Source organism: Rousettus aegyptiacus, unplaced genomic scaffold (genome assembly GCF_014176215.1).
Source record: "Rousettus aegyptiacus isolate mRouAeg1 unplaced genomic scaffold, mRouAeg1.p scaffold_m13_p_2, whole genome shotgun sequence".
NCBI lineage: Eukaryota > Metazoa > Chordata > Mammalia > Chiroptera > Pteropodidae > Rousettus > Rousettus aegyptiacus.
Window position 1 is genome coordinate 4,526,871 of NW_023416295.1, and position 26,302 is coordinate 4,553,172.

The 26,302-nt window shown below is 57.4% G+C and overlaps 1 protein-coding gene across 1 annotated transcript in view; it reads right to left on the reverse strand.

The window, feature by feature from the left end:
• The window catches only part of INPP5D (inositol polyphosphate-5-phosphatase D), a 111,199-nt gene extending 85,220 nt beyond the window's left edge, over window positions 1–25,979 (reverse strand). The window contains exons 1-2 of the mRNA XM_016134731.2: window positions 25,697–25,979; window positions 10,770–10,833 (exon numbers count right to left, since the gene is read on the reverse strand). Of these exons, the coding sequence (XP_015990217.2) occupies window positions 10,770–10,833; window positions 25,697–25,830 (198 nt within the window). The 5' untranslated portion in view covers window positions 25,831–25,979. The remainder of the gene's footprint in view (window positions 1–10,769; window positions 10,834–25,696) is intronic.
• Between the last annotated feature and the right edge of the window lie 323 nt (window positions 25,980–26,302).

Sequence of the window (26,302 nt, forward strand, 5' to 3'; positions counted from 1 at the left end):
TTCTAACGTCAAGTTTTGCAGAACCGTGTTTGCACTGACAGACTCCTGAGAAGCAAGGCGCGCTGCAGGGTCCGGGGGGATCTGACTTCTGTTTTGTGCTTTCGATTCAAACTTCTGCACCCTTGCTGACTACTTTCCCAAGAGAAAAAGCAGAAATAACAAATATCGTTCTGCAGCTATCCTTCTTAATACAGAAAAAGGAAAAGTAAAGTTAGCCAGGAGAATTGCTCCACGGTCCCAGCCGGGCTGCGTGGAGAACAGGACTTCGATGGTGCTCAGATCGGAAGTGGCCTAGTTCCCTATTTCTCTTAGGACCTGCTGTGTGATCTTCCCGCTTCTTCCTGTACAACCGTTTTCATCATGGGGTCGAAATTTGTTCACTCACACACCAGCTGGTATATACCCTTTCAGGGGCAGTGCATGGGAAGGCGCTGAGGGGTGCAGAAGGCTGGGTGCAGGGTGGGGAGGCATCCCCGGGCACCTGGGGGCCAGGGACGGTCCCGGGGTCCAGGAGGCCTAGCTCAGTCTGCCTCAAGGTTGAAGAGGGAGCGGGAGATGGGGGGCGGGGAGACCTGTCGAGAGTCTCTAAGCCCTTCTCCGCCTCCGATACTCAGTTTGCCTTTGAGAGAGCCGTTTCCGGAAGGAAGCTCCTCCCCCTCACTGTTTCCATTTCCCTCTTCCTCTCACCCCACGCCAAGGTCCTGTCGTTAAGATGCGGCACGGCTCGCCCTCTTCCCCCTCAAGAGCTGTGCCACGTGCCGAGGGGCGCCGTGAGATGCAGACGGCATCCTAACCGCGCGGGCGCATCGATGCCCAGAACCTGGGCATTGACGCTCGGAAGCCATCGAGGCTTCGGCGGTCCCAGGAGCAGGAGCCTGGAGGGATATTTTTATCCTTAATTACACCTCCCCGAGAGGCTCTCTAGCTCGCCCGCTTTTCTTATTGTGACACTCTCGAGGTACTCTGGCAGAGACAGAAGTGACAGCTGGCAGACAGGCTCTGAGCCCTCAGCCTGGAGAGGAGCCGCCTCGGAAAGAGGAAGTGTGCGGCGGCCCTTCGGTTAACTCTGCAGCTCGGCCCTGAATCCCCCTGCTGCCCTCCCTTCACCCCAGACCCCGTCCCCGCTGCATCCTCTGCGCCCCAACACCGCAGAGCGGATTACGAAACGGCCACCCTGAACACCCCCCTCTCCCAAACCTCTGCTGATGTCAAAGTCACAACAGGAATCGGCGTTTTAGAGCACAAAGACATTTGGAGGTCTCCCGTCCCCGCCTTCTCTCAGAGATAAAGCGATGGGGCCTCCCTTCCCTCGCTCATGAGACACGTTTACCCCCGCGGTCACTCATTTAGCAAGTATTTAGTGAGCACCTACTGTGTGTTGGGCGTTCTTCTGGGAGCTGCAGACACAGGGGTGAGCCAAACAGACGAGGCCTTGCCCCCCCGGGCCTTCTAGCCTCATGGTGGAGACAGAACCAATGATGAATGAGTCAATAAACAACAAAGATAGTAGCCAAACAAGGATCCTTCCAAGATGCCCACGTCCTGACGCCCGCAGCCCGTGAAGACATCGTGTTACACAGGGTGAGGGAGCCGAGATGCAGAGGGAATTTAGGGTGCTCGTCCTGGGATAGGGAGACTGTCCTGAATTACTCAGGGGCCCATCAAATCCTGAGCGGCCTCTTAAAAGAAAGAGGGAAAGCCAGAGACTCAGAACCAGAGAGACGGCCTGGTGACAAAGCCTTGACCGGCTATCGCTGGCTTTGAGGATGGAGAAATTTGGCCATGAGTCGAAGGATGTGGAAACTGGCAAAGACAAGAAGACGGATTTGCCCTTGAGCCTCCGGAGAGGACCACAGTCTTGCCAACCCCCGACTTTAGCCCTGGGAGACCCATTTTGGACTTCTGACCGAAAGACAATCCACGTGTGTTGTTTTTTCTTTAATCACTAGGTTTGTGGTCGTTTGCTACAGCGTACAAGGAAACAAATACTGCAGCAGAGAGAGTTAAGGGCTACGAGAAAAATAAAACAGGCGCCAAGTGGAGAATGACTGTGAGGGCAGGGCACGGCGTTAGATGGGGAGACCTGGGAGCAATGTCGGGACCGTCAGCCCCAGGACAGAGTCGCAGGCAGAGACCAGAGCGAGGGCCGAGAGCCCGGGGCAGGAAGGAGCTTCGTGCTCGCAGGGGTGATGGGGTCCTTGCCAGGAAGAGACCCCTTCTACCGTCTGGGTGCACCGGCAGCCGTGGTCCGCTAACCTTTAAGGCGACTTGCTCACACGTCTGGTTGGTTTTCCTCTTTAAAGTCTAGGACTATGTCCTCTGGCCCTGTCCTTGTCCCAGGACGAGGTGCGAAGGCCTCTTCTTAGGGCCTTCAGAGTGTACGTTTGCCAGGGATGTTGGATTTTGGAAAGCACATTTCTTCATTTCAAGACTCCGGGACGTTTCTTCCCAAGTCTTGAGGGAGCGTAAATACGGCACAGAGAGTGGCACACACTCTGGTGGCCGTCAGCCTCCCAGGACGGTCGGAGCAGCTGAAACGAAGGGACTTGGGGAACTCCTTACTCTCTGATGGCGAGTCTCCGTAAAAACGACCAACTGACCACTTACCGATGAAGTTAATATTTGGGAGAGAAATTTGGATTATTTTATTTGGGGGTTGCTCAACATAGGTACACCCTCTGCCAAGAACAGGGGTTTAAGGTAGACCTCGAAAGGTTTCGTGAGCGCCGAGGAGTAGATAAAAGCACACGCTCAAGACAAGCCAACAGGGCCTCTCACTCAGTGAATGGTCACGAATCCTGTATCTCGTGCCGAGGTCCAGGCAAACGAGACCCTCACCCTTGTTCCTGGGGCACCCATGGCTCACTGGGGAGATGCGCACGGGGCCGAGTGCACCCCACACGGCTAGGGCATAGTGGTGGGAGGAGGGGATGCGTTTGGGAAGTGGCAGTTTTTCGGAGGGGTTGGTGGGGCCGTTCATTTCCTCCCATTCGAGGGGAGCTCCTGCTCCTGCGGAAGTTTCCTGAAACACCTTTACGTCAGACTACATAAACCTGGGCTGCAGGGGTTAATCTTGATCATTGCTTGTCCTCAGTTTCTAAACCGAATGTCCTTCGAGGGCGAGGACTACGTGGTGAGGCTGGCTACCGCACCGCCAGCGCCTGACTGACATTTGCTGGATGGAATGAACCGGTGAACAGGCGTCCGTAGGGGTCTCTAAGCCAAGTCATGCCGACCTCAAGGAACACGGTCAGAAGATACGGCTGTGACACCGACCAGGCTCAGCTTAGGAGCAGGGTCATCCTGAGCTCACTCAGGAAGGCTCGAATGCCGTACAGCTGATAGCCGGTCCCACAGCTGGGGACAAACTTCGGTGGTCACGGAAGCAAAGGCTAGTAGCCAAAGTGTCGGCAGCAGTGTCGGACTCAATCTGATGCTCACCTTCTGGCCGGGGGGCCTAGGCTGCTGGGCGCCCGGATGACCACGCACCGAGCCAAGGACGGGGACAGCGGCCTGACCCACAGACTGGCAGGTCGAATGACGTCCCTGGTCTGTGACTGCAGAGTACGAACCAAGCCAACGGTGCTCTCTCATCTGAGCCTAAATGTCCTTGTATGTAAAATGAGAATAATGATAATACCTCCTTCTCGGGATTAAATTAAAAATCTCATATCAAGCGTCTGGTTCTTAAACAGGAGTAACGATGGAAAGAGATGGCGAGGCGGGTCCCCGTGGGAATTATGGAGCCCTCCCTCTGACCCCTCTGGTGGCCTCGAGGCTCTCTCGTACTGCCGCCTAGTGGGACCCCAGGCGCCAGCCCCTGCCCGGACTCCCTGCCTCTGTCTTCCGCATCCTTCTAGGCTGGGTAACATAGCCCAGTGCGCAGTCACATTCGTTGGTTATCACGCGTCAGGCACCGCCCGTAACTGCCTCGCAGGAACCATCACTCTGGCTCCGGAAACCTCCCTACACGGGAAGTACTACCTTTACCCTAACTGTCGGAGGAGGGAGCGGAGGCCAGGGAAGCCTCCTCTGGAAATGCTGCTGCGGGCGCTGCCAAAAGAGCCCGGGAAGCAGCTGACTCCCTCCCGTGGCTGTGCGGACGGACGGGCAAAGCCCGCACGGCCCAGGGGTGGAAACCCACGAGGAAGACCGTAGACAACCGGGCCGGTTCAGGAGGGAGACCGGCCGGATCGGGCAGGCGTGCGCGAAAGGGAAAAACTCAGCGGCGAAATTGAAGGCCACACCAGAGGGGGTGACGGCGACGCTGTGGCCCAGGCACCCACAACGCACCGGGAATCGACCAAGGCCTGACGTGGCGGACACCGTGGAGACCCGATTCAGGAATGACGAGACCGGCGAGGACGAACCCGCCACGACTTTTCAGCGCGACACGCAGCTCTTCAGGGGGCGGCAGAAGGAATTCATTTGATAAACGTTTGTCGAGGACCCGCCAAGTACCGGGAGCGGCTCTAGGACAGACGGTCAACACCTCGAGCAATGAGTCTATATACAGTTGGGTGGTTGGAGGTGCCATGCAGACGATAAAGCTTGGGAAGGCGCCGGGGGGCGACACGTGGGGGTAGGTGGGCATTTTCGTGGAGCAATCAGGAGGCCCCTCGGGAGGAAGGGCTCTCTTCTGCTGGGTAACGCGAAGTAGCCGCCTGCTTCAAGGACACCTGAAGGTCAGACCCAGAACCCGATCGTGACGGGGGCCGTTGAGAGGAGCAGCTGGGTTATTCTCCAGCGAGAAAGTAACTGCTGAAACGTGTCGATCGGGTTCGAGGGTGTGTTTGTGAGTGCTTGTTCCGGTTAGGGCTGCACAAAGGGATATTGAGCCCCAGGGCGTGTGCCCTGGAGACACGTGGCGGGAAATCGCAGGAGCGTGTCACGCTTAGCGCGGCACGGGCCGCAGCTCTGCGGAGCGGACCGCCTGTGTCAGACCGTGGCCTAGGGGCTTTGGGTGCCGCGAGACTCGAGGTTCGAATCAAGACTTCCGTTTTCTGCTTTGGCATTCCCTTAGGAGAGCCCAAACCTTCGCTCGTTGGGATGCTTTTAGCCGCGGGTCGCAGAAAACCCTACCTACGTGAACAAAAAGGATCTCCATGATCTCAAAACACAGGAAGTCCGGAGACAGGGCGGTGCCCAGCCTGGCTAATTCTGTCCGGTTCGCTCAGAGGCATCGATCGAGGTCCCGGCTTCGTTTCATTTTTCTCCTCTGCCCTCGGCATATGCACCTTGCACCTGCCCTCCGGGTGGCAAGATGACACCGTACGACACCTTCCACGGGGACCAGCGAGAGGACCATTCCATCCTCGCATCTCTTTCCAAGACAAATACACCTTTACCAGAAGCCCCCAGCACACGTCCCCTCGCATCTCATCGGCGACATCTGCATCCTGGTCCCGGGCCTACACCCGCCCACCACAGCCGGTGTGGCCCTGGGCACGCTCCGCCGTGCGCGACAAACAGGAGATGGGCCGCGTTCTGGGACAAGGCGGATGCGGGGCCGAGACCACAAAAAGCAGAGACGAAAGGGCCACGGGGAGGGGAGGGGAGGGAAGGCAATCATTTTGGAGGGAGAGATGACAAGGGAAACCAGAAGACCCGGAGTAAAAACACACTTGACAAGACCGAATGGACGGAACGTCCTCCGAGCCTAAGAAAGACCCGAGTTTGCAAAGCGAACAGGCTGAATGCATTCTGGGAGCTGTGAATGAAAGGAGAATGATGGGGTGGAGAAAGAATGCCCACCAGCTTCAGAGCGAATTAAAAAAACAAAGGCGTCCGTACCGGCGTGGACTCTGCATGTGGGTCTATTTGTGTCGCTGAATTTCTCAAGGCGGTGGAACGACTCCTCTGTAGAATTCGGAGCGGACACTCGCTCCCCAGGAATGTTATCTCCGTCACACCCCCTTTCGAACGTGAAGGCCCCTGGAAGGTGTTTCGAGACATTTGGAAGCCTGGAAAACGGACCCGACCTTGGTCTACAGCAGCAGGTCAATAACGAAACGACGCTGGAATGTGGGCTTCTGGGAGGCTGCGTGGGCGGCCCAGGGGGGCTGCCTGGCGGCGGAGGGCCCCCGCCAGCCCCGCTGCTCTCGGCGGGCCCTGGCCCCGCGTGGCCTCTGTCGCTGTTCCCTTTCTGCCCCCGCTTGTGCAACGTCAGGAAGTGTGTGCTCGAGCCACATCCTTCACCCGAGGGCTCCGGCGGAATCCGGACGTCGCCCGCTGGCTGCCCAGAACAACAGCTGCCACCCTCTTCCTGGGCTTAGTGACAATGGCCGGACCGTTTGCCCGCCCGGACGGCTTTTAGGAAGTCGTTTTGTTTCTCTCTCTCTCTCTCTCTCTCGCTCTCTCTCTTTAGGGGCCGCACCACCCAGAGCAGCGCGCCTGCCAGCCTCGGGCACCAGGAACCGAGTCCTGAGCGTCTCACGCAGCCCTCTGAGCCGGGAAAGAACACCGAACGCGTCTGTGAGGCAGAGAGTTTCGAATCTCTCCTCCTAAACTTGCATCGAAACGCGAGCCCGTTCTCGTCTTGACCTAAGCAGTCAGCATCCTGGCTGCGACCTCGACCATGAGAGCAAAGACAGGAAGTTCATGGCCAATACGGACGCCGCTGGGGTCTGGGGATGGTTTTTATTTTCTGCTTTATTCTCGGTGGGAAGGATGTCAGAGGAGCAAGGGGTGGTAGGAGTGGAGCCTCGTTTCCTCCAGGGCCCCATTGCCCAAAGGGCCCCATGTACTGTGACTGTGGCGTTGGGTTTTGAGCAGCCAGTTAGGTGACAAGCCTCCCCTCACTAACACTCAAGCTGGCCCGTCAGGACTGCTCGTCCTGCCTCAAACTTATCCTGATGTCCCAGGGAGATGGGACCCTAACAGCTTGCCCAGGACGAGCACCTCGGAGCAGGCTCTCCCACAGGAATCAGGCCTGAGGGGCTGAGCCCACCTGCTTCCCTCCCTCACACAGCCCCCAGAGCGCCGCCCACCCCCAGGGCCAGCGGCTCGGCTCCAGGCCAGAAGATTCTCGGGGCCTGAGGGTCAGAGCGGCTGCAGGACAACTGCTTAACAATTCCCCGGGCTACTGAGGTGACAATGACCGAAAGCCACAGCCCAAGGAGCAGAGCAGAGGGAGCCTTATGGCTACACAATCTGCCTCTCTCCCTGCCACTTCGAGGCACTGGCTAGAACCTTCTAGAATACCGCCTTCTCTGCCATCTCCTTGCCCCAGACCTATTTCCATCTTGTCTTCCGTCAAAGCCGCCCCTGGCCCTCACCCGCCTCTACTCCTCTCCTTGTCTTCCTCTCTCCAATCTTTTTTTCCCCTTTCTCTTTTTTTCTCTCTTTTCTTTCCTCCTCTCTCCCCATAGTCTTTCTTCCTCTCTGCTCACCTCGTTTCCCTCCATGTTCCCTTTCTTCCCTCACTTGGGCGTGAAGCAGATCTGACTTACGCTGGTCGGCAGAGCGATTGTTTTAGCTGATGTTCCCGAGGATGAAGACAGCAACCGCCCCACGCTGCCTACCCGCTGGGCTGCGTGTTTCGCACCTGCCCCGAGAGGCACTGCGTGTGACTTTCACTTCCCGGCAGCTCCATCCTCACCCAAGGCCCCTCACCATCATGGCCTTGCCTCCCTGTCCTCCGGGGGCAGAGTCTGTCCTTCCCCAGGGCACCCGACGCCCAGCCCGGTTTGGACATTCTTTGGGGGGTCAAAGAAAGAAGCCTCAGCCGGGGCTCCCACTTCTGCAGGTCTCAGCCATGTTCATACTTAAAACACAGGGATTTAATCGAGTTACGGTTTACGCCCGCCGCTCCCTTCTCGGATTTCTCATAAGGTGGAGTGAAAGTCCCCGAGTGTCGGGGTCCCTCCTCTTCCTCACCAAAACGAGGCCGTCACTGGCCACGCGGCCGTCCCAGGCCCCGAGGCCCGGACCAACTTCACCAGGTCGCTCTGTAAAGCAGGACGAGGCGGTGGCTCTTTGGCTCCTACAGAAAGGCAGAAGGCCCGGAGAGAAGAGGTGAGGTGACCGACATGCACGGGCCACTGGCTCCTTCACCGCTCTGCGTGGCCGCGTCGCAGGCCGGATTCTTATTTTGGGGGCCTCGTATTCTGATGGCGCTAAACAGAGTCAGGTGTAAGAAATGTGTTATTTAGAAACTGCGGCTAAGCTCAGAAAACAGTATGAGGCTTTGCCTGAACACGAAAAGAGGAACTCGAGTTAAAATAAGCAGTGGCCGACAGCTGCCGAAGCCCCGTCTCGCTGTGCGCCTGCTCCGACAGGCTCCCGGCAGATGCCTCCTCCAGGTGTTTTAGTAAAGTGGCGTCTTTTTATAGGAAGGCATATCTGAGGGGTGGCACCTTCCTCGGGCTACCTAGTCCCCACAGCTCCCTGTAACCTGGTTACCTGGTGTGGGCCACAAAGGAGGTCACAGGCCGAGGGCTGGGGTCAGGAGCAGATGTGCCCGGCTCTTCTACGAAACCTGCCTGCCCATCACCCTGGCTGAGTGTGGGCCTCAGGTAACCACACTCTGTCCCCACAACCCTCCCCCCACCTCCTGGTGGCAGGCAGCACCTGCTCCAAGGCGGCTGATTTATACAGACCGGTGGCCCCAGAGCGGCCCACACAGAGAAAGCCGTTGGTGGCTGAGCCAGCCGGATTCCCTCTTGGGACAGGGAACTGAGAAGTGAGCCTGTTCGTGGGAGAAGGGCAGAGCCACACAGAAGGGCGGAGTGGCGGCAGGTAGCACCTGGGTGCAGGGCCCCCAGCCCTCGTGGGCCCAGGCCCCCGGCCTCCTTCGCCCTTGTCCCATGCATCTCCACAAAGGCCCACCCCTTCCACGCATCAGCCAAGGCGAGCCTCTGTTCTTCACGACCCCCCAAACCCGACGAAGGCCCCTGGTTCTGAAGCCGCCGCAGGACTGGCGGCGAGTCAGGGGAAGGCAAGACGCCACAGCAGCAAGGGCGTGACGTGAGGGGGACAGACAGACAGTAGACGCACGCCATGCGTTCACGGGCCATGGGCATGAACTGCACCAGAAGCCACAGTCACGTCTTCTCCAGCTGGAGGCCTAGTCATACGTAGAGTATGGCTCCACTTTGAAGGAGCAGAAGAAACCACAAGGGGAAAAAAAGATCAAACGCGCTGACCAACTTTTAACTTGAGAGTTGAGACTCATTTCAGCAAAGCACCTATAAAGAATGCCAGCCCAGCCAGGAACGTGTGTGCAGTCTTAGGCTTGGAAGAAACCGTGGAGGTCATCGAGGCCCCGCCAGCCCACGCTGGCCTTCCACGGGCGGCCACGTCCCTGACAGGTGAGGAGCCCACGGGAGAGATGATCGTTTTAATGACGAGCAGGCGCCGAGTGCTTGGAGAGTCGGTCTCACACCAGCTGTGCCAACCTTTGTTCCTGACGACCCGCCCGAGACACGGGGTGGCCCAGACTGGCTAAAACCGTTCAAACGGGTACTCGTTAGACAATGACGTAGGTTCGTGCGTTGGGGCGACTCTCGGAGAAACGCTCCTTCAGGCGGAGCGAGTCCACTTGAGCCCAAGTTTATGGCTCCCACAGAAACCCTGCCGCAGAGAGCCCGGGCCCAAGAGGCCCCGGAGACGACAGCCTTGTGACCACCCGTCTCGGCCGACGCGCACCTCTCACGGTCTCCCTGCCCCGTCCCAAGTGGCTCCGGGAAGCGATCCCTTTGACTCCCTCGACTGGTCTCCCCATCTCCCCGGAGGCATTCTGCTCTGCGCAGGGTCTCTGTCTGACGCGTTGTCACGCCTGCAGTGACGAGTGCCTGTCGTCCTGCCCCGGGGTGCGGCTTCCGCCACTGCGCCCTGGGCCAGACATCGCCCCCACCCCCCGGCCCTCCGCACTCCTGCTCTCTCTTCAGCTGAGCCCCGGGGACCCCGGCAACGCTCCTCCATGACGGGGTGTCCCCGTCCTCGTCTGTCCCGGCAGCTCTCCTTGCCACGCGGGTGACCTCGGCTCGTCGGCACCTCTCACCGCAGTCCAGAGAACGGTCTGTCACTCTGGCCCTGCCGAAGACGCCTCTGGCGTCCCCGCCTTCGCTCTGCCCACGCACCCCGCCCCCAACGCTCTTTTAATGCCATCAGATAAGAACAGCGCCCCTGGCCTGCAGGTCACTAAGTCATCAAGCACCGAGGTCACACAAAGCCCGGGCTGTTCGTCACACCGACTGCGAGTCAGGGGGCCTTCCCAGACCGGGACTAGCGCACGCTGGTTTTTCCTCAGCACTCAGCGGCAGGTTTCGCACGTTGGGACTGAGTGCAGTCTGCGGCCGTGAGCACCGGCCGTGGACGGAACGGATCTCTGCACGTGGAAAGGCTCTGTTTTGTGCTCATCTATTAAGTAAACTTCTAGCCCAGAAGATGCCGTCTGCTCTCCCGCAAGCCCCCGTCTTCCCCGGTCCCCTGACTCTCACGCATTTGAGCGCCTCGAACCAAGCCATCACGGAGCCTCGGTCACTTCCCCCCGTCTCTGGGCATCTCTCTCCCCATCGGTTCCCTTTCACGCCCGTGAACACGAGGATTGTCTGTCACGCCTGCCCATCACGTCGCTTTGTAGGGTCACAGTTTACCTGCTAAGCCGTCCCCACTGTGGACTGCCAGGAGAAAGACAGGCTCAGCCGGGCCGCCCTGTCTAGGCTGCCTGGGACACCTGCTTCTTTCTACACGTTTCCTCTTTTCACCCTTTCTCTGCCGATACAGGCCGCGGCAGGATCAGAGCTCTAGGTTTGTAGAGGGCTTACCTGCACGGTGAACTTATCGTCTTCATTGGGCAGAATCCTGTACGTGTACACGCAATTCCGATACCTGAAACAGACCAAAGACAACATGAGGGCCCAGGCGGGACCATTTTTTTCCAGTAACTGAGAGGACAAGAATTCCTCTCAGAGCTTGAGGAGTCTGCGCATGAAGTCTCTGAACGGAGGGGCTAACGGTTCTGAGGTGGACGTCGGGCCGGACATCAAGAGAGGCCGGACTGGGCCACAGCGTGGTGCCCTCCCCCACCCCATCGGCACAAAGGAGCTTCGTTCAGGAAAAGGCCGGCGGGGTTTTGCGGGTGTGATTCACATGGACGCCTGACAGCCCTGTGGTCTGACCTGAAGGAGGCCACCAGCTGACGGGCTTCACAGCCTCCGGGCTGTCATGTTGGCCAAAAGAACAGAGATGGGAGGGGGAGGTGTTTCACACAGCGGTAAGACGGCAATGGGGTTGAGCAAGGCGGCGGCCCGAGGTGGGGACGTGCCGAAGGGGTGTGCAGCCACCGAGAGGGGCCGCGCTGCCAAAGCTCTGGGTGCAGTGCCCCCTCCTGCTGAGCCCCCCTCACTCCCCATGGCTTCTTCCCCTGAAGCCTTTGCCACATGGGTTCATCCTCCCAAAGGCCAGCCTCCACCCTGCCAGAGACCTGGGTTTCCCCCAGCAGCCGGCGAGAGCGCCTCTGGGCTGCTTCCGGCAGGGAGAGCTAGGGACCCTGCGTGTCCCCCTCCTTCTAGAAGCTCCACTTTCCTTCCGTTTTGGGGTCCCCAATGCGAGGAGGAGGGGGCTAACTTTGTACTTCCCTAAACCTCTGAGAGGACAGGGGCTGCCAGGTCTGAGCACCTTGGGAGAGGTGCACATTGGAGGGGTGGCCTGGCTAGTGACGCCCCCTCCCCCCGCCCCGGCAGAGAGCCTGGTGGCAGCAGACAAACCACGCAAGTCCATCCTAAGGAGTTCGAGAGTGCTGGGCGGGTCTGCGCTTTTTGCTAAAACTGCTGGTTGGTTCTCTTAGCCCTCTAATCTCCCCTATTTCCTCCACTTGGAATTCTCGGGGACCTGAAAGCCACCCCACCCTTGCCGAGCCCCTAGGCAGTGGCTGCCCTCCCGCCACAGCGTCCTGGGTCTGTTTCGGTGACCAAGACGACGAATGCTTTATCACAAACATCTCACTTACTCAGCTCCTCCTTGGGTCCCTGGCACTTTGCTGAGCATTTGTATGTTTTAGTTTAACTAGATTTTAAAATTATGCTAGCTAGAGAGTTTTAAGACCATAGAGGAAGATATAAAATGAAAAATAAATGTGTCCTTCCCCCAGTCCCATGAGTCCTACTTCTAGAATTTACTGCTCCTCTTTGTACATCGTTCTAGAACTTCTAAACGTGCACATAATGTCATACTACATGTGCTGTTCAGATACGTGCTTTTTTCACCAAGGAAATACGTGAGAGGTCTTCCCAAGTCATGTTCCCCCACGTGGTTATACAGTCACCGTTTTGACTAAATCGGGATGATGGACAGGTAGTTATTGTTCACACTGCACCATGGTAAATGATGCTGCAGCGAACATCTCTCTTCCCACAGCTTGCGAATGTTGGTGAGCTCACAGTGTTAGTGCCTCACTGGTAAAATGCAGACAATCGTAACACAACATCGGAGCCCTTGTAGGACAGACTAAGCGAATTTCTGTAGGAAAAGCGTTTAGAGCAGCGCCTAGAAACACACTAACCACGTGTATTATTGAACGTGGATCAGTGTCTAGCAGAACGACTGGGCTGAAGTTACACAGGAACTTTGTATTTTGATAGAGACTAACAATTGCCTTCCAGTGCGACTGTGTTACTTTTTTCTTCTACGAACCGGATATGAACGTGCCTGCTTCCCCACGCCCTGCCAAGCAGCTGCTATCAGACGTTTTAATCTTCGCAAATCTGAGAGGCGAAAGGAACACCATGGTTTGCTTTCATCTGTCTCTCCTTGCGAGAAAGGTTGAGCTTGTTCTCATGCTTCTCCGTTTGTATTTCTTTTTCCGTGAATTCCTTTTTCACGTCTTCGGCTCCCTTTTCTTTTCTTTTTTTAATCTTATGCTTACTTGTTTCTAAGACTGACGGATACGACAATATAAGTTGGAATTATTTATTTTGAACAGGGTTTTTGAACTTTGGGAGGTTTTTGGTTTGTTTTTTTTTTTAAGCGGTGCAGAAGTGTGACCATTTTGTGTGGTCGGTTTTACAATCCTTGAGGGCTTTTTTTTTTTATTTTAAAAAAAAACATCGAACGTTTCGGAGACTGTTGTGGGAAATTTCACTTCCACACGCCTCTTCGAGTCTCGCAGGAAAGCTTATTCTTCTCTCTTCCGCTCATCTCTTTGATTCCCACGGTGCCACGCCCTGTCCTGTCTCCAGACCCTGAAGTGACACAATTGGCTTCTCTCAGAGATGGCAAGGGTGAACCTCCAGTCCAGGCCACCTCGCCTCCCAGCGAGGTCCCAGGAAATAGAGACCCACCCCACAATCTTAACCTGACGCCCCCAGGCTCAGTTTCTCCAGCCTCCAGCCGGTGTGCAGAGGCGGCAGAGGATAGCTGGAACCCTGCTGAGCTCTTATCTTTTCTCTGCTAATTCTGGTGACACTTCTCCAGCAGATATGCAAATGAGGGCAGGGCCCCAACAGTCTCTTATTTGGCTGAGGGCAGCTAATTTGCCGACGAGGTTGAGCAGGGCCAGCACAGCAGCTTACAGACAGACAGAAAGAACCCAGAGTCACAGGGAGAGGGGCAGAGACAGCCCTACAGAACAGGAAGGCCCTTTATGGCTTTTTCAAAGATATTCTAAGAAACGCTGAAACAAAAAAAACAGCTCCATATTACTTAAATAGATCAGAATTCAAATGCCAGTGCAAGAGGAAGAGAGGACACTTCGTCCCTAGGCAGGGACGTCTCAGCGTCTGCGGGGCAGACATGCAGACCCTGGGGCTGTCGCTAGGGAACATGGGGCGCTTCGCCACCCCCGTCGCCCACAACCCACGGGAGAGCAGTGGTTCCAGCGTGCATGCCACGGGCACAGGGGCTCTGCGGGGAGCGGAGGTAGGCACACCTGTACACACCCGCTCACACGCAGGATGCACGCAGGTACGTACGCGGGCGTGTGCGATTCGGATACGCAACATACACACACACGTGCACACAGCCGCGCACACACGCGCTCACACGCAAAACGTTGCGCGTGAAGATCCCACGACTGAACCATCTCCGACGGACTGCGATGCAGACGGCTCACTCGTCGCTGCCCACGCGGCCCTTGCCCGGCCTTCTGTGGCGATTAGTAGCGACCGAGGGCACCGGCTCCGGCCCTCAGCCACTCCTCCTGGCCCCGACCGCCTGGCGCTTACGGCGCCACTGTGCTGGCGAGGGTCCCACTGCTGACCCCGGGCCGGGGTGGCGTTGGCCCCACGGTGCGTCCTTCTGCAACCAGACGGGCGTGTGCCCTTCTCAAGTGAAGCGGGGCCGAGTGCACACGCCCCACGCGACACCGGACAGCCGCTGGGGGAAACAGACGCCCACCCTCTGCACGCGAAGAGGGCGAGAAACAGCGGGAAGGTGCTGCCCCCCGAGCCGGCGCGTCCCTCGGTTGGCCCGGGCACGGTTCGGCGCCGAGGCAGGAAGACGAACGCGTGGACGGAGGAAGAAACGCTGTGGCGTTCCATTTATTCTCAGATAAATGTCATGTCAGTCACAGGATGTAAGGTGCGGCGGGGCGACGGTGGCTAATAAGGCCGCTCCGCGCGTCTGAGAGTTGCTAAGAGGGTAGATCTTAACGGTTCTCATCAGAAGAAAAAAAAAAAATCACGTGTGGTGACGGGTGTGGCGATCATTTCACAATACAGACGAGGATCGAACCATTATGTCTCACGCCTAAAGCTGATATATTACATGTCGATTATACCTCAGCAAAAAAGTTAGTTCTGTATGACTACTCCTAGCCAAATAAACACGGACAAGCATCCCCGGTGGCATCCTTTACTATGGCAAGCGGAGGGGGGATGGGGGAGGGAGGAAGAGAGAGAGAGAGAGAGAGAGAGAGAGAGAGAGAGAGAGAGAGAGAGAGAGGGGAAGAGAGAGAGATCACTCTCCAAAATTCAAGAACCTCATTCCTGTCTGCCTCACTCTGCCGACTGGCTGAGCATGCTCCCGTAATTGTTTTCAGCCCCTTAGTAACTCGCTAGGCATCGTTTCTAATTTCTAATGTTATTTGTGCTGTTTTGTCTTTTCTTCTCGCTGAAGTTTTGCAGACTTCTGGGCAAGACGAGGTAGGACAGCAAGGGCTGGAAACTCTGTATTCGAATGAAGCCACTCGCACCAACACGGAAGCAGAAAACACGTGTCGGCCCCAGGAACCAGGGATGCTCGCCGTTCCCTGGCACATCCCGAAGAGTCTTGCCAGGGGGAGTAGGAGAATGGATGAATTAAACGTAGCCATTAGTTCAGAAGAGAAAAAGCCGGAGGAGGCGCCGGGTGGCCAGGTGAGGCAGCCCGCGTGCCGTAGGCCAGGTGCTGAGCACCCTGCCCCGGCAGCCTGGGCTTCAACGGGCCGTTCCTTGCACAAGACCCCGGAAGGAAGCCCACCTATCCATGCACTGCACCCCCTCAGCACTCATCCCCATCACCTGGATCTTAGATCAGGGGGCTCACACCCCCATTCCTGCTAGTCTTTTGTTTGTTTGTTTAGGACGAGGATTTGGGCAGAAACCCGCCCTGCTCTCCAAAAAGAATCTGATTCCATTTTTTCCTGACAGTTCCTTGTCAGAAAAAAAAAAAAAAAGAAAATCACCAGACCTATGAAAACATCACTACCCAAAGGAAGGGGCACAGTTTTCCTAAGGACTCGAAGGTGTTACCTCTACACTCCATAACATCACTGCAAAAGAAAAAAGAAAGAAAAAGACATTCTGGAGGAGAAATCTGATTTGCGAACCAGTAAGATTGAAGCAACAATTGCATCTCTGAAACTGAGAAAATCAATTGTGAAAACTGAGCAACGAGACAAGGAAAACTGATCAGAAGCAAAACACCTGCATTTCTAGAAGCAGCAGGAAACACGAGGGCCAGGGAACAGCTTCCATCCTGGAGAAAGTCAGAGAAAACAAACCCGAGAAAGGAACAGGCATTTAAAAGAGAGGAAAACGGAAGGCAGAGCCCCGCCCTGTTATACATACAACGGGGGCCCCTGAAAGCACAAACGTTTTTAAATATAAACACAAAAAAGCAGAACCGGTAAATAAATCTAAGAGCACATTACTTGAAAAGTGGGAAATTAAATGGACGGCCCTCTGACAAAGGACGCAAAAAAAATGCAAGTGAGCTTGACATTCTCCTTCTCCCTTCCCCTCGTCCCCCAACTAGACCCACTCGCCCCCCTGCCCTACCCGCTCTGTGCCCCGGGGGCTGTCCCTGGGCCGCTTCGCCCAGGCTGGGCCCAGGGGAGGCGTGGGCAGAGCGATCAGCGGATGGGGTGAAGGTATTTGTTCCCCTGACCCCATCCTGCCTAGTGCAGGTCAGCAGTGACTGAGTTCTTCCACTGCAGAACACAGCTCAAAACAGATGGCCTGGTGACCCAGCCCTGTCCCCTGCCTCTTCAGGTCCAGGAGTGGAGACGGCTTCTGATGGCTGCTGGCCCCAGGCTCCATCACCATTCCTAGGCCCATCGCCTTCATGTCCTTCCCAGGGAGTATCACGTTTGATCCTCATAGTCCTTCTGCCCGAGGGAGATACATTCTCTTCCCTGTATCCTCCACTGTAGTATTTTAGAAATACCGGCCGAGGTAATAAGTTACGAAATCTGAATAAGAGTTATAAGAATTTGGAAAGTAGACCACAAAACGGTCATCATTTGTATATAATTACTGTTTACCAAGAAAATGAAAGAGAAGCAAACGACAAAGAATCCGAAATAATGAAGTGAATAAAGCAACCGATTAGAAGGCCATCTATAAAATTCGTAACTTCCCTGGAGGTCGTCAGTTACCACGAATGGATAACTGCGGGAGACGAGGTAACAGCAGCAAACCGTAAAATAACCAGAAGCGAGCGTAACAGGAAATATGCAGGATCTGTATGAACTGAACTGTAAAATTTAAGATAACAGAGATAGCTATCTGTATTGTTAAGAGTGAATACTAGTAAAAGGTCCAGTTCATAGTTATATTATGGACTCGGTGTAATTCCAATCGAAGTCCCAATAGTATTTTTCCAACTGGACAAAATTATTATCGGGTTCACTTGGAAGAATATGTGAAAAGAATAGATATGAAAATCCTAAAGTAAAACAGTTTATGAAATTGTGGTAATGCACTAGGTGTGATATTGGTGTAAGAAAGGCAGACAGATGTACGTGGACCAGAGTAAACGGGCCAGAAAGAGACATATAAGATTTAATACGTGGTAAAAGAGGAGTCACAAAAGGAAAAGAAATGAATTATCCAGTAAGAGGTTTCGAGAAAGATGGTTACTTGAGAAAAATACACATATATCTTTGTCTTACATCATTCGTTAAATTAATTTCAGAGAGATTGTGTTCAATGTAAAACAAAAACAAAAAACCTATATAATCTCTCCTTCTGTTTTTGCCAAATCCTGTGCTTAGCACGTGATATACACTTTTCATTCAATCCACCTAACAACTATATAGGTATTCTCAGTCCTGGTTTTCAGACGAGGAAACTGAGGCCCCGTGGAGTTAGATGACCTGCCGGAGCTTGGACAGCAGAGTCACCCTTAGCCTGAGTCCGTTGAGCTCCAAACACTCTGTCCTAATCCTCCAGCCTCCCACAGGGAGAAACGGCATCGGCATCGATTGCTGTGTGCAGCGGGACACCGCTCATTGAAACGCAAAGGGAAAAGCATCACAAAGGGAAGAGATCGACGGGCTTTATGAAAATGTACATCTCTGGATGTCAAAAATAGTCACAAAGTTTAAAGGCAAACCACAGTGCAAATACCTGCCACAACTGCTACAGAAGGAATTTATGCAAATAAATAACAAAAACTACAGCTTCAAATGAAAAATAGCAAAGAGGATGAAAAAGATCATTCATGAAAGACAGATTATGAAGGACAATAATCCTATCAGACAGATTTACCGTGACTGCCATCAAGAAATGCAAATCAAGTCGAACAGAAAGTGACCACTTTTACCTTGCAACATCATAATTTTTTCTTTTTTTAATGAAACTATTCAAAATCAGGCACTCTCTGGGGATCATAAATTGAAACAAAATTTCTGGAAAGCGATTTGTCATTCTATGTCAAGAGCCTTAAAAATGTTCCCGTCCTTTGATCTAGTAATTCTACCCCTGGGAATCTATACCAGAAATGTCTCATTTCTGCATAAAGACCTTCAGCTTCGCCGCACTTACGGTAACAAAACACTGTTGATAACGTCAGTGCCTGACATTTCACAAACTATGGTTCCTCAGGTAATAGAACTTTGTGCATCCATTAAATATGATACTTGGGAAGAAATTGTAACTAAATGGAAAAATGCCACTGTGGTAGGAAAATGCATGCTAAAATTATATGGTTATAGGTATATATATTAGAAAGATTATATATATGTGTGTGTGTGTGTGTGTGTGTGTGTGTATAGAGAGAGAGCCAGAATGATACATCAATGAATTAACAGTATTTATGTTAATCCCTCAGTGACAGGTGATTATTTTCCTTCATTATACTCTGTGATCTTTGTGAATTATACTTAATACTGTACACATTAAAATCTCTGCGAGGACAGCTGCGCTGTTTCCCGGAAGATTTGTTTCCACACTGCTCTGACATCTGGGATGGACACAGCAAGCCTCTCCTTTCTAGGGGGGGCGGGTTCCTGCCCGGAAGTGAGGGGCCTGGACCAGCCGATCCCTTGGGGACAGCCCTGTCTGGTGTTAGTTATGAGTAACTGAACCCAAACTGTTCGGGTCCGGGTGCGTATGCACACAAAGTTTTTCTACTGAGTGGGACAAAGCAGTGTGAAATGAGCAGGGCCGGGTGGGGAGGATCTGGCTGGGGGGTGGGGGGTGGGGGCCATGCTTGCTCTGCCCCCCGCCCACGGCCGGGCCTGCTGGGCCATCAGCGCTGACGCCTGCCTCATCCCCAGCGGCGCCCCTTCTGCCTTCCTCGGAGCCTCTGGACTTCAGTCCTCTGTGTCTTCCTCCGAGGCTGGGACTGGTCACACGCTTCAGGTGGCCTCCGTTTCGTCTTGACAGCGCCTTCGTTCGACCCGGTTTCGTTCGGGGGTTCTTCCTGGCATCCGAGCCCAGACCTCCTCTCGCCCCTCGGCCACGGCCCCGGCAGCCACCGGCCACTCCTGCGTCACCGAAGCCCTCTTCCTGCCTCACCTCTTTGAGGACTTCCTCTGAGGAAGCCCCGCTTGACAGCTCAGTGTCTCCCCGAGGCTCCTTCAGGCCTCCAGGAAGTCCCAGAGGCGACGCGCTGCCTCTGCTGGCCTCTCTCTCCTGTGGGATCGTCTTTGCAGACGGGCCCTACCCGCCCCCTGCTTCCGAGAGGCCGCTGCTCTCTCCGCGGCTCGTGAGAAGCACCGGCCGGAGCTCGGCGGGTGCAGGCCACGTGCTGGCCTTGCGTGATGCCTGCTGCCCGCACTCTCCCATTTGAGCCTCGCAATAACCCAGTGGCAACGACGGAAAGACAAATAGCCCCATTCTCGAAACACGGACGAAGGGTCGGAAAAGGCGTTTCGTCCGGGAAGACGTGCGAACGGCCGAGCAGCGCAGGGGAAGATGCTCGGTGTCGTCAGCCATGAGGGAAATGCCGGCCGAGGTGACGCTGAGATGCCGCCTCACGCCCACTAGGACGGGGACGATCAAAAACACGACGGCGAGTGCGGGCGAGGACGAGGGAACACGCGAGCCCCCCGTACGCCGCCACGGGGAGCGCGAGGTGGCACAGCGACTCGGACCGCGGAAAACCTACGCCCGGGCAGGAAGCCGAGCGCGAAGGTTGACAGCAGCATCAGCCGCGATAGCCAACAAACGAACGAACGAACAAACAAACAAACGAACGAACAAACAACCCACCCCAAACGCCCATCGGCGGATAAACGGGCAAATAAAGGGTGCCACAGCCACGCGACGGGCTGTCGTTCAGCCATAAAAAGGAACGAGTCACGCGACGAGGTGGACGGACCCCGAGAGCGTTACGCTGGGTGAAGGGAGCCGGGCACGTGGTTCCATTTCTACGAAACACCTGGAGCAGGCGCGTGGTTAGGGGCAGGACGTAGACTGGGGGCGGGGGGCGGGGATGGGGGCGACTAATGGGCACAGGGTGTCGGGAGGAGACGACGACAACGTTCTGGGATTAGGTGGCGGCGACGGCCACGCGACACTCTGAGGGTCCTAAACGAACGCCGCGGAATGGCGAGCTGTGCCGGGGTGCTTCGGTCGCTGTTGGTTTTGATTGTTTTTGTTTTGGTTTTGCAGTATTACGTGGAGTTTTGTTTTCCCTTTGCAGGCTGGTTTACCGTGACCTCTTTGGAGCCCCCCCCCCAGCTGGACAAAGACTGGGGAAGCCTTGCCCGGGGGCCGCGGGAGGCTCGAGAGCCACGCGCAGGAGGACGGAGCCCCGCCCCATCACCGCCGCCCCTGATTCTCTCAGCCGGCTCCGCTTCACGTCCCCTGCACCCGCTCGCGCGCCGAGCCCCCAGGACTCACGCCCCCCGTGGGACGCCCTCTTCATTAGTTCCCCCTCATACATCTCCCTGCCACGGGTGATCTTTAAGGGGTGTGAGTTCTCAGACCTCATTAAAACGATTAACCCGACGAAGGGCGTTTCACCAGTGAGGAGGCTGGGGTTAGCGTCTTGCACGTGCCAGAACTGACATCGGACCTCGGCGACCGCAGAGGGCTTGCCCCTGGGACTGCAGCCCATGGAATGACTGAGGGAGGGAGAATGGACCTCACTGCCCCCGCTAGGGCAGAGAGAGGAGGCCCGGCTGGAGGGACCACATCTCGCCACCGTGCTTGGGCTCGCGCTCCAGAAGACGGGACCGTTCACGGGAGAAGCGCGGATGTCTGTGCACAGGTGAGTTTGACCTGTCAGGTAGGCAGGCTTGGAAGAACACCAAAGCCAGAGCCTGGCCTGGATGGAGGTCTGCTCCAGAGTGCGGGGCCTGAGCCCAGAACACCGCAAGACACGCGACTGTGCGACGCCCGTTCTGAGTGACTCCACAGAGAAGATACGCTGCCCGGCCACCTCGCAGGCCTTCGGGGGCCTCTGGCCCCGCCCCTGGCGAGAGCTGCCCTCCGACAACCGCTCACACAAACCAGGCTTCGGGAGCCGAGGGCCCCAGCTCTGCCTACGGCCTGTGTGAGCCACAGCACCCCCACTTTCCGCCACAACCACACGAGAAAGACGGCGCTTTTCTCTGCCTTTGCACCGAAGTAATCAGAGGGGTGTCGACTTTTCTGAAACTTCACAAGGGGATTGGAGGAAAGAGGGTGATGCCACGCCCATCCGCACCACAGGAAGTGGCTTTGCACCTCGCCTGGACCTTTCTGCCCTCTCAAGCTCCTCTCTGGGGCCCCCTCCCCAGGGGCCTCCTCTCCAGGCCTCCTGCGACCCCACGCACACCCAGGCTTGCTGGCCCCCCCGCTCCTTCTCCCTTGGCACAGGTTCGAGTCCCGACTCTGCCACTTACTAGTCCTGTAAACGTGGCACGGTACCCAAGCACCCCGAGCCTCTGTTTCCTCATCTGGGAAGCGGGAATCCTAACAGCACTTCCTCCCAGAGCCGCCGCAGACGGGGAGGTGGTGCAATCAGGAGCCCGGAGCGGGGCCTGGCACGGAGCACACCCTTTCTAAGTCTCTCGCTGTTATCTGCAGGCGGAGCGGGTCGGCAGCCACCCTGTGCTGGCAAAGCAGGGCCTGGGGCCTCCCCTGCCTCCGGTGGCCTGTCCCATTTTTAGTTACCTCAGCAAGCAGAATGCCTGCCCTGAGGGAGCTTTGGTGACTGCATGTCCTACTCGTACTTCTCCATCTTTCTGGCCGTGCCGATAAGGTGGCCGAGTCCAGGCTGCCTGGCACGCCGTCCCCAGGAACGAGACTCCCGGCAGCTCACGGAAGGCTGGGCGCCGAGGGGAACCAGGACCGCCCCCCGCCACAGCCGCCTGGACCAGCCCTGGGCTCCGAGCCAAGGGCAGCTCGCGCCTGCTGCTCCGTCAGAAGGGGAGCCGACTGCCTCCGGTGTGGTTTGCTGGGAACGTCGCCCCAGCAGGCAGCTCCGTGTCAAAGGGGGGGCGATGGACCCAGTCACGGCAGGCTCTCTTGGGGCTGAGGATGTTCTTACCGAGAGGACAGGTTATACCCCCAATAGCACTGGGCTATTGTTCTGGTTCTGCCTGTGTAGTCCGGGCAAGGGGAGGCTGCCCCTGGCTCACCCGTACCCCTCGCCTTGCTGGATCCCCATCCCCAAAGGCATCTCTCTCCTCTGCAGCATAGTGCACCTGGCAGGTGTGCCGGCCCCTGCGCGGAAGTGCAGCCCTGCAGGAGAGGCGGGCACGAGAGAGCTCTCGAGGGCCCCTCAGCATCCTCCGTCCAAGATGCACCCAGCGTCCCGCTGCGAGGTGCCCCGAGCACGCCCCAGGGCGGGGCCGACTCTGCCGGTGGCGTCGGGCGGGGCAGGTGAGCATGACATAGGCCCCACCTGGACGAGCTCACCGTCCCCTGTGTTCTTCAGCCCCTGCCATAGACGGCGGAGCGGGACCCAAACCGTGAGGTCAGCACCCCGGGGTCTTCCCCCTGCAGCTCTCTGTGCCCTAAGAGACAGGCCTCCAGGGGCCCCTAGAGCAAGGCTTTCTGAGCTGCTGAGGAGGAAGCTGAGCCTTTTCGCCCAGCGTCAGGTGGTAGGAACGACCCCCTGAGAGGAAATAAGGGTTTGCTGGGCCTGGCGTGAATCGTGTGGGCAGCACTGAGTCGCGAGCTTGTCCTTCGGTTTCCCCCGCGGCCCCCCTCCCCGGTTCCATTTAAATAGTCAAATCCTGTCCTCTTTCCTGAGAACAAAGGCCACTACTGCCAAGAAAGCCACATTCAGTTCCCGAAGCTCCAAACACACCTGCCTAAGTCCGCGGCTGGGGCCCAGGCAGGATGAGGTGTGGGCGCCCCTGGGCCACGAGGTCCGTTCCACGGGGAGGTTTCTAGGGCGGGAGGCGAGGCTTCCTGCGTGGCTTCCTTCTGCGGTCCCGGCTCTCAGAGCAGGCTTGTTGACAGGCCCCGTCCCCAAGCCACACCACACGGGGTCCCTGCACTCTCGCTGACTCGCAGAGAGACGGCAGGGAGGGGCGGGCCGTCACTTCCGATGTCGAGGAGCGCCCAGCTGCTCTTCACCCCGGCGGGGTCCCCAGCACCAGGCCACGGACCAGGGTGGCACGGGGCGAGGCTCTCGCCGGTCCATAGGGAACAGAGGCGATTGAGGACGGTGGAGTGTGTTTGTCAGGAAGTCGAATCTATTCGATTTAAAGGACTGGCTGGCTTTCTTTTCTTTTTTCTTTCTTTCTTTCTTTCTTTCTTTCTTTCTTTCTTTCTTTCTTTCTTTCTTTCTTTCTTTCTTTCTTCTCTCTCTCTCTCTCTCTCTCTCTCTCTCTCTTTCTTTTTTTTAGGAGCATGTTTTTTCTGCCTCTTTGGTGTTAAAGGATGCTTTCTCTCATGAAACGAGCTGTTGGAAGGTGGCAGTTGTCACTCTTTTTTTAGTTTTCAAATCTCCTTAAATGGCAAAATGCAGGGAAGCAACAGGAGGCAGTCTGCCAGGTTTGGGGGACGCTTGGTGGTCTGTGGTGGCAGGAAGGGTGGCCTGTCCCACGGAGCCAAAGAGAGAGGGGAGCCCCGGCCTGGGTCTGGCTAAGGGGGGGTCCAAGCGCTGGCGTCCGGTGCCTTGGGGACGGGAGACTCACGAGGGGTCCAGGGCCGGGGTCGGAAGGAGGTGCACATCTCTGGGCACCAGGAGCCCCTCCCGAAGGTGCACGTCCCTCCCCCGCAAATCTGCGACAGGTCTGTAACTCAGCACAGGGGTGGGGGGCAGTGTAAGGAAAGATGGAAAAATGCATTCGGGAAACAGCACCTGGATCCCCATTTGCTGCCAGCCAGCAGGCAGCCTGGACAAAAGCCCCGAACTCTCAGAGCTCCGTCTGCTCACCCGCAAAGTCAGAGGCCGTTGGACTAGAGGTCCCCAAGGCCTCTGGTCCCAGCTCTGGCTCTGGCTGGTCCTGATGCTCCCAGTTGGGAGTCGAAGGGACCCTCATTCCACACTTATAGCCTGAACACAGGCACAGTGCCCGGTCAAAGGGCCACCACGCAGGTTAGCAAGCAGGAGGCCTGGCCTCTCCCCAGGAGGACGGCATGCAACCAGCCTCAGACAAGGTCCCTCTGGGCGGGAGAGGAACCCGCATGGGCCCAGTGGGTCAGAATCTCCTGACCGATTCCAAGGCCCTGTGGTCACGTCCCCACGGGGGCACTGCCTGTGGAGAAGCCCCGGCCTGAGTCCCTTCCCCCGAGTGTGAGGGTGGGGGCTGCAGGTAGCTGGCCTTGACAGGCGGGGCCTCGTGACGCAGTCAGAGCTCAGGGCGGAGGGCCAGCCGCGAGCCAGCTGGCCCTTGTCAACACTCTGGGGCTCTTGCTGTCCCCCGGAGCCTATCTCCCCACCCGGCTTGACAGAGGCAGGGGAGGGGCGGCAGGAGTCTGGTTGTCTGGGGGCAGCCTCTGGGAGCGGATGGCCTTGGATTCAATTATCGTCCCTCGTTTAACCTGTCCGGGCCTCAGTTTCCTCATCCGCAAAGGGGAGTGATAACCAGACCTGCACGTCAGGTTGCCGTGAGAACCCCAGGGGTGACACACGGCCAAACGCTTAGACTCGGTGCTCAGCAGAGGTCTGTGTTCCGTGACCCACTTTCACTCCTGCTGCAGAGGGGCAGGGCCCTGCCGGCTCAGAGGGACCTTCCCGCAAACCCGGGGCCACCCTCGAGAGGTGCCGGCCAACATTCCCTTCCCGCACCGGGCCCTGCCCCTGCCCGAGGCCTGGGCTGGATGCTGCGGGGTAGGAGGCCTCCTTTAGACGTGGGCCAAGAAGGATGTTTTAAAAAAGGAGCCTCCGGTAAGTGGCCGGTTCCTCAGTTGTTGGGGCAAGCGGCACACTCAACACGGCTCGTGCCGGGGAGCGGGGGAGCTGGGGGCAGAGCCGCCCGGTGGGTGGGGACGCCGCCGAACGCCGAAGCAGGGAGAAGAGAGGCCGCGACGGTGACTTCCTCTGCTCACAAGGCCCCGAACGCCACTTCTGGGTGAACTGAAAGTCCTTTCTTGAGTGAACCCACCCCATGTCGGTGGCTCCTCCGACTACGGCTCCCTCCAGGGCCCCGAAGCCCAGGCACGGGAGGGGTCCCCGCCTGCCACGCCGGCCCTTCCATGAGGATATCCACACTGGGCATCTCTCACCAACACCCGAGTGACCAAGCTGCCCTCTACACACCCGCCATCATGGAGCCCTGAGCTCCCGCCCGCCTCAAAGAGCCCCGACCGCTTCTCCTGGCCCCTGGACGCCAAGGACACCCTGGTGCCACAACTCCTGGCCTGCTGGGGTGTGTGCCCAGGCCTCAGGGTGATGCCGGAGAGCTCGAGCACTGCAAAGCCTGAGCTCCGAGGCCAGCAGGCCCACAGCGGGCCTCGGCTGCGCCCACCCACCATCCTGGGCGGCGGGCAAGCCGGTCCCTGTGTCCGCGACACAGAAGCCCCCGTCTTGGTGCTGGGCCCTCGGCTACGCCCGAACTGGCTCCCCCTCTCTGAGTGCGGCCTCGCATCCCGGGTGTCCGGGCGGGCGGGAGAGGCCAGGCCCGGGGCGGGGGCGTGGAGGGCAGGGGGCGCGCCGTACTCACAGCACGCAGAGCGCGTAGGCCCGGGAGATGGACTCGCTGGCGCGCACGAGGAAGCTCCCGTCCTTGCCCGTCCTGGAGAGCAGCTCCTCGGCCTTGGAGCGGGTGATGTTGCCATGGTTCCAGCAGGGGACCATGGCGAGCGTGGGCTTCCCCGGGCCCGACCGGCGGCCACCCCCAGGACCACACGCCACCGAGGGGAGCTGAGGGCCCTGCAGTGAGGGCCACTGCTGTCGGTCTCCTGTCTGTGGGCCCGGCTGCTGCCACCGGCTCACTGACGGACTTCCTGTTTCAGACTCAGCGGGGGAGAGGAAACCAGCCGCAGGGAACTTCCTCATTACGAGAGGAGCAAGAGCGCCCCGTCCTCCGCCTCCCCACCCCGCCCTCCTGCGGCCCGCGCCCCTTCTCCCCGCCGCCCCCCAACTCGCCGGCCCTTTCTCTTTCCTCCAATGGGTCTCAGCCCCCAGAGGGGCAAATGCCAGCTCAGGTCCGGGGGGAACTGGCAGCCCCTTGGGCGTGAGGAGGCTCACGGCTGGCTTCTGAAGGAGCGTGGCCTGGCGGGCATGGACAGGCCAAGGCAGCGGCCATTCTGAGGCCTGTCCCAATGCC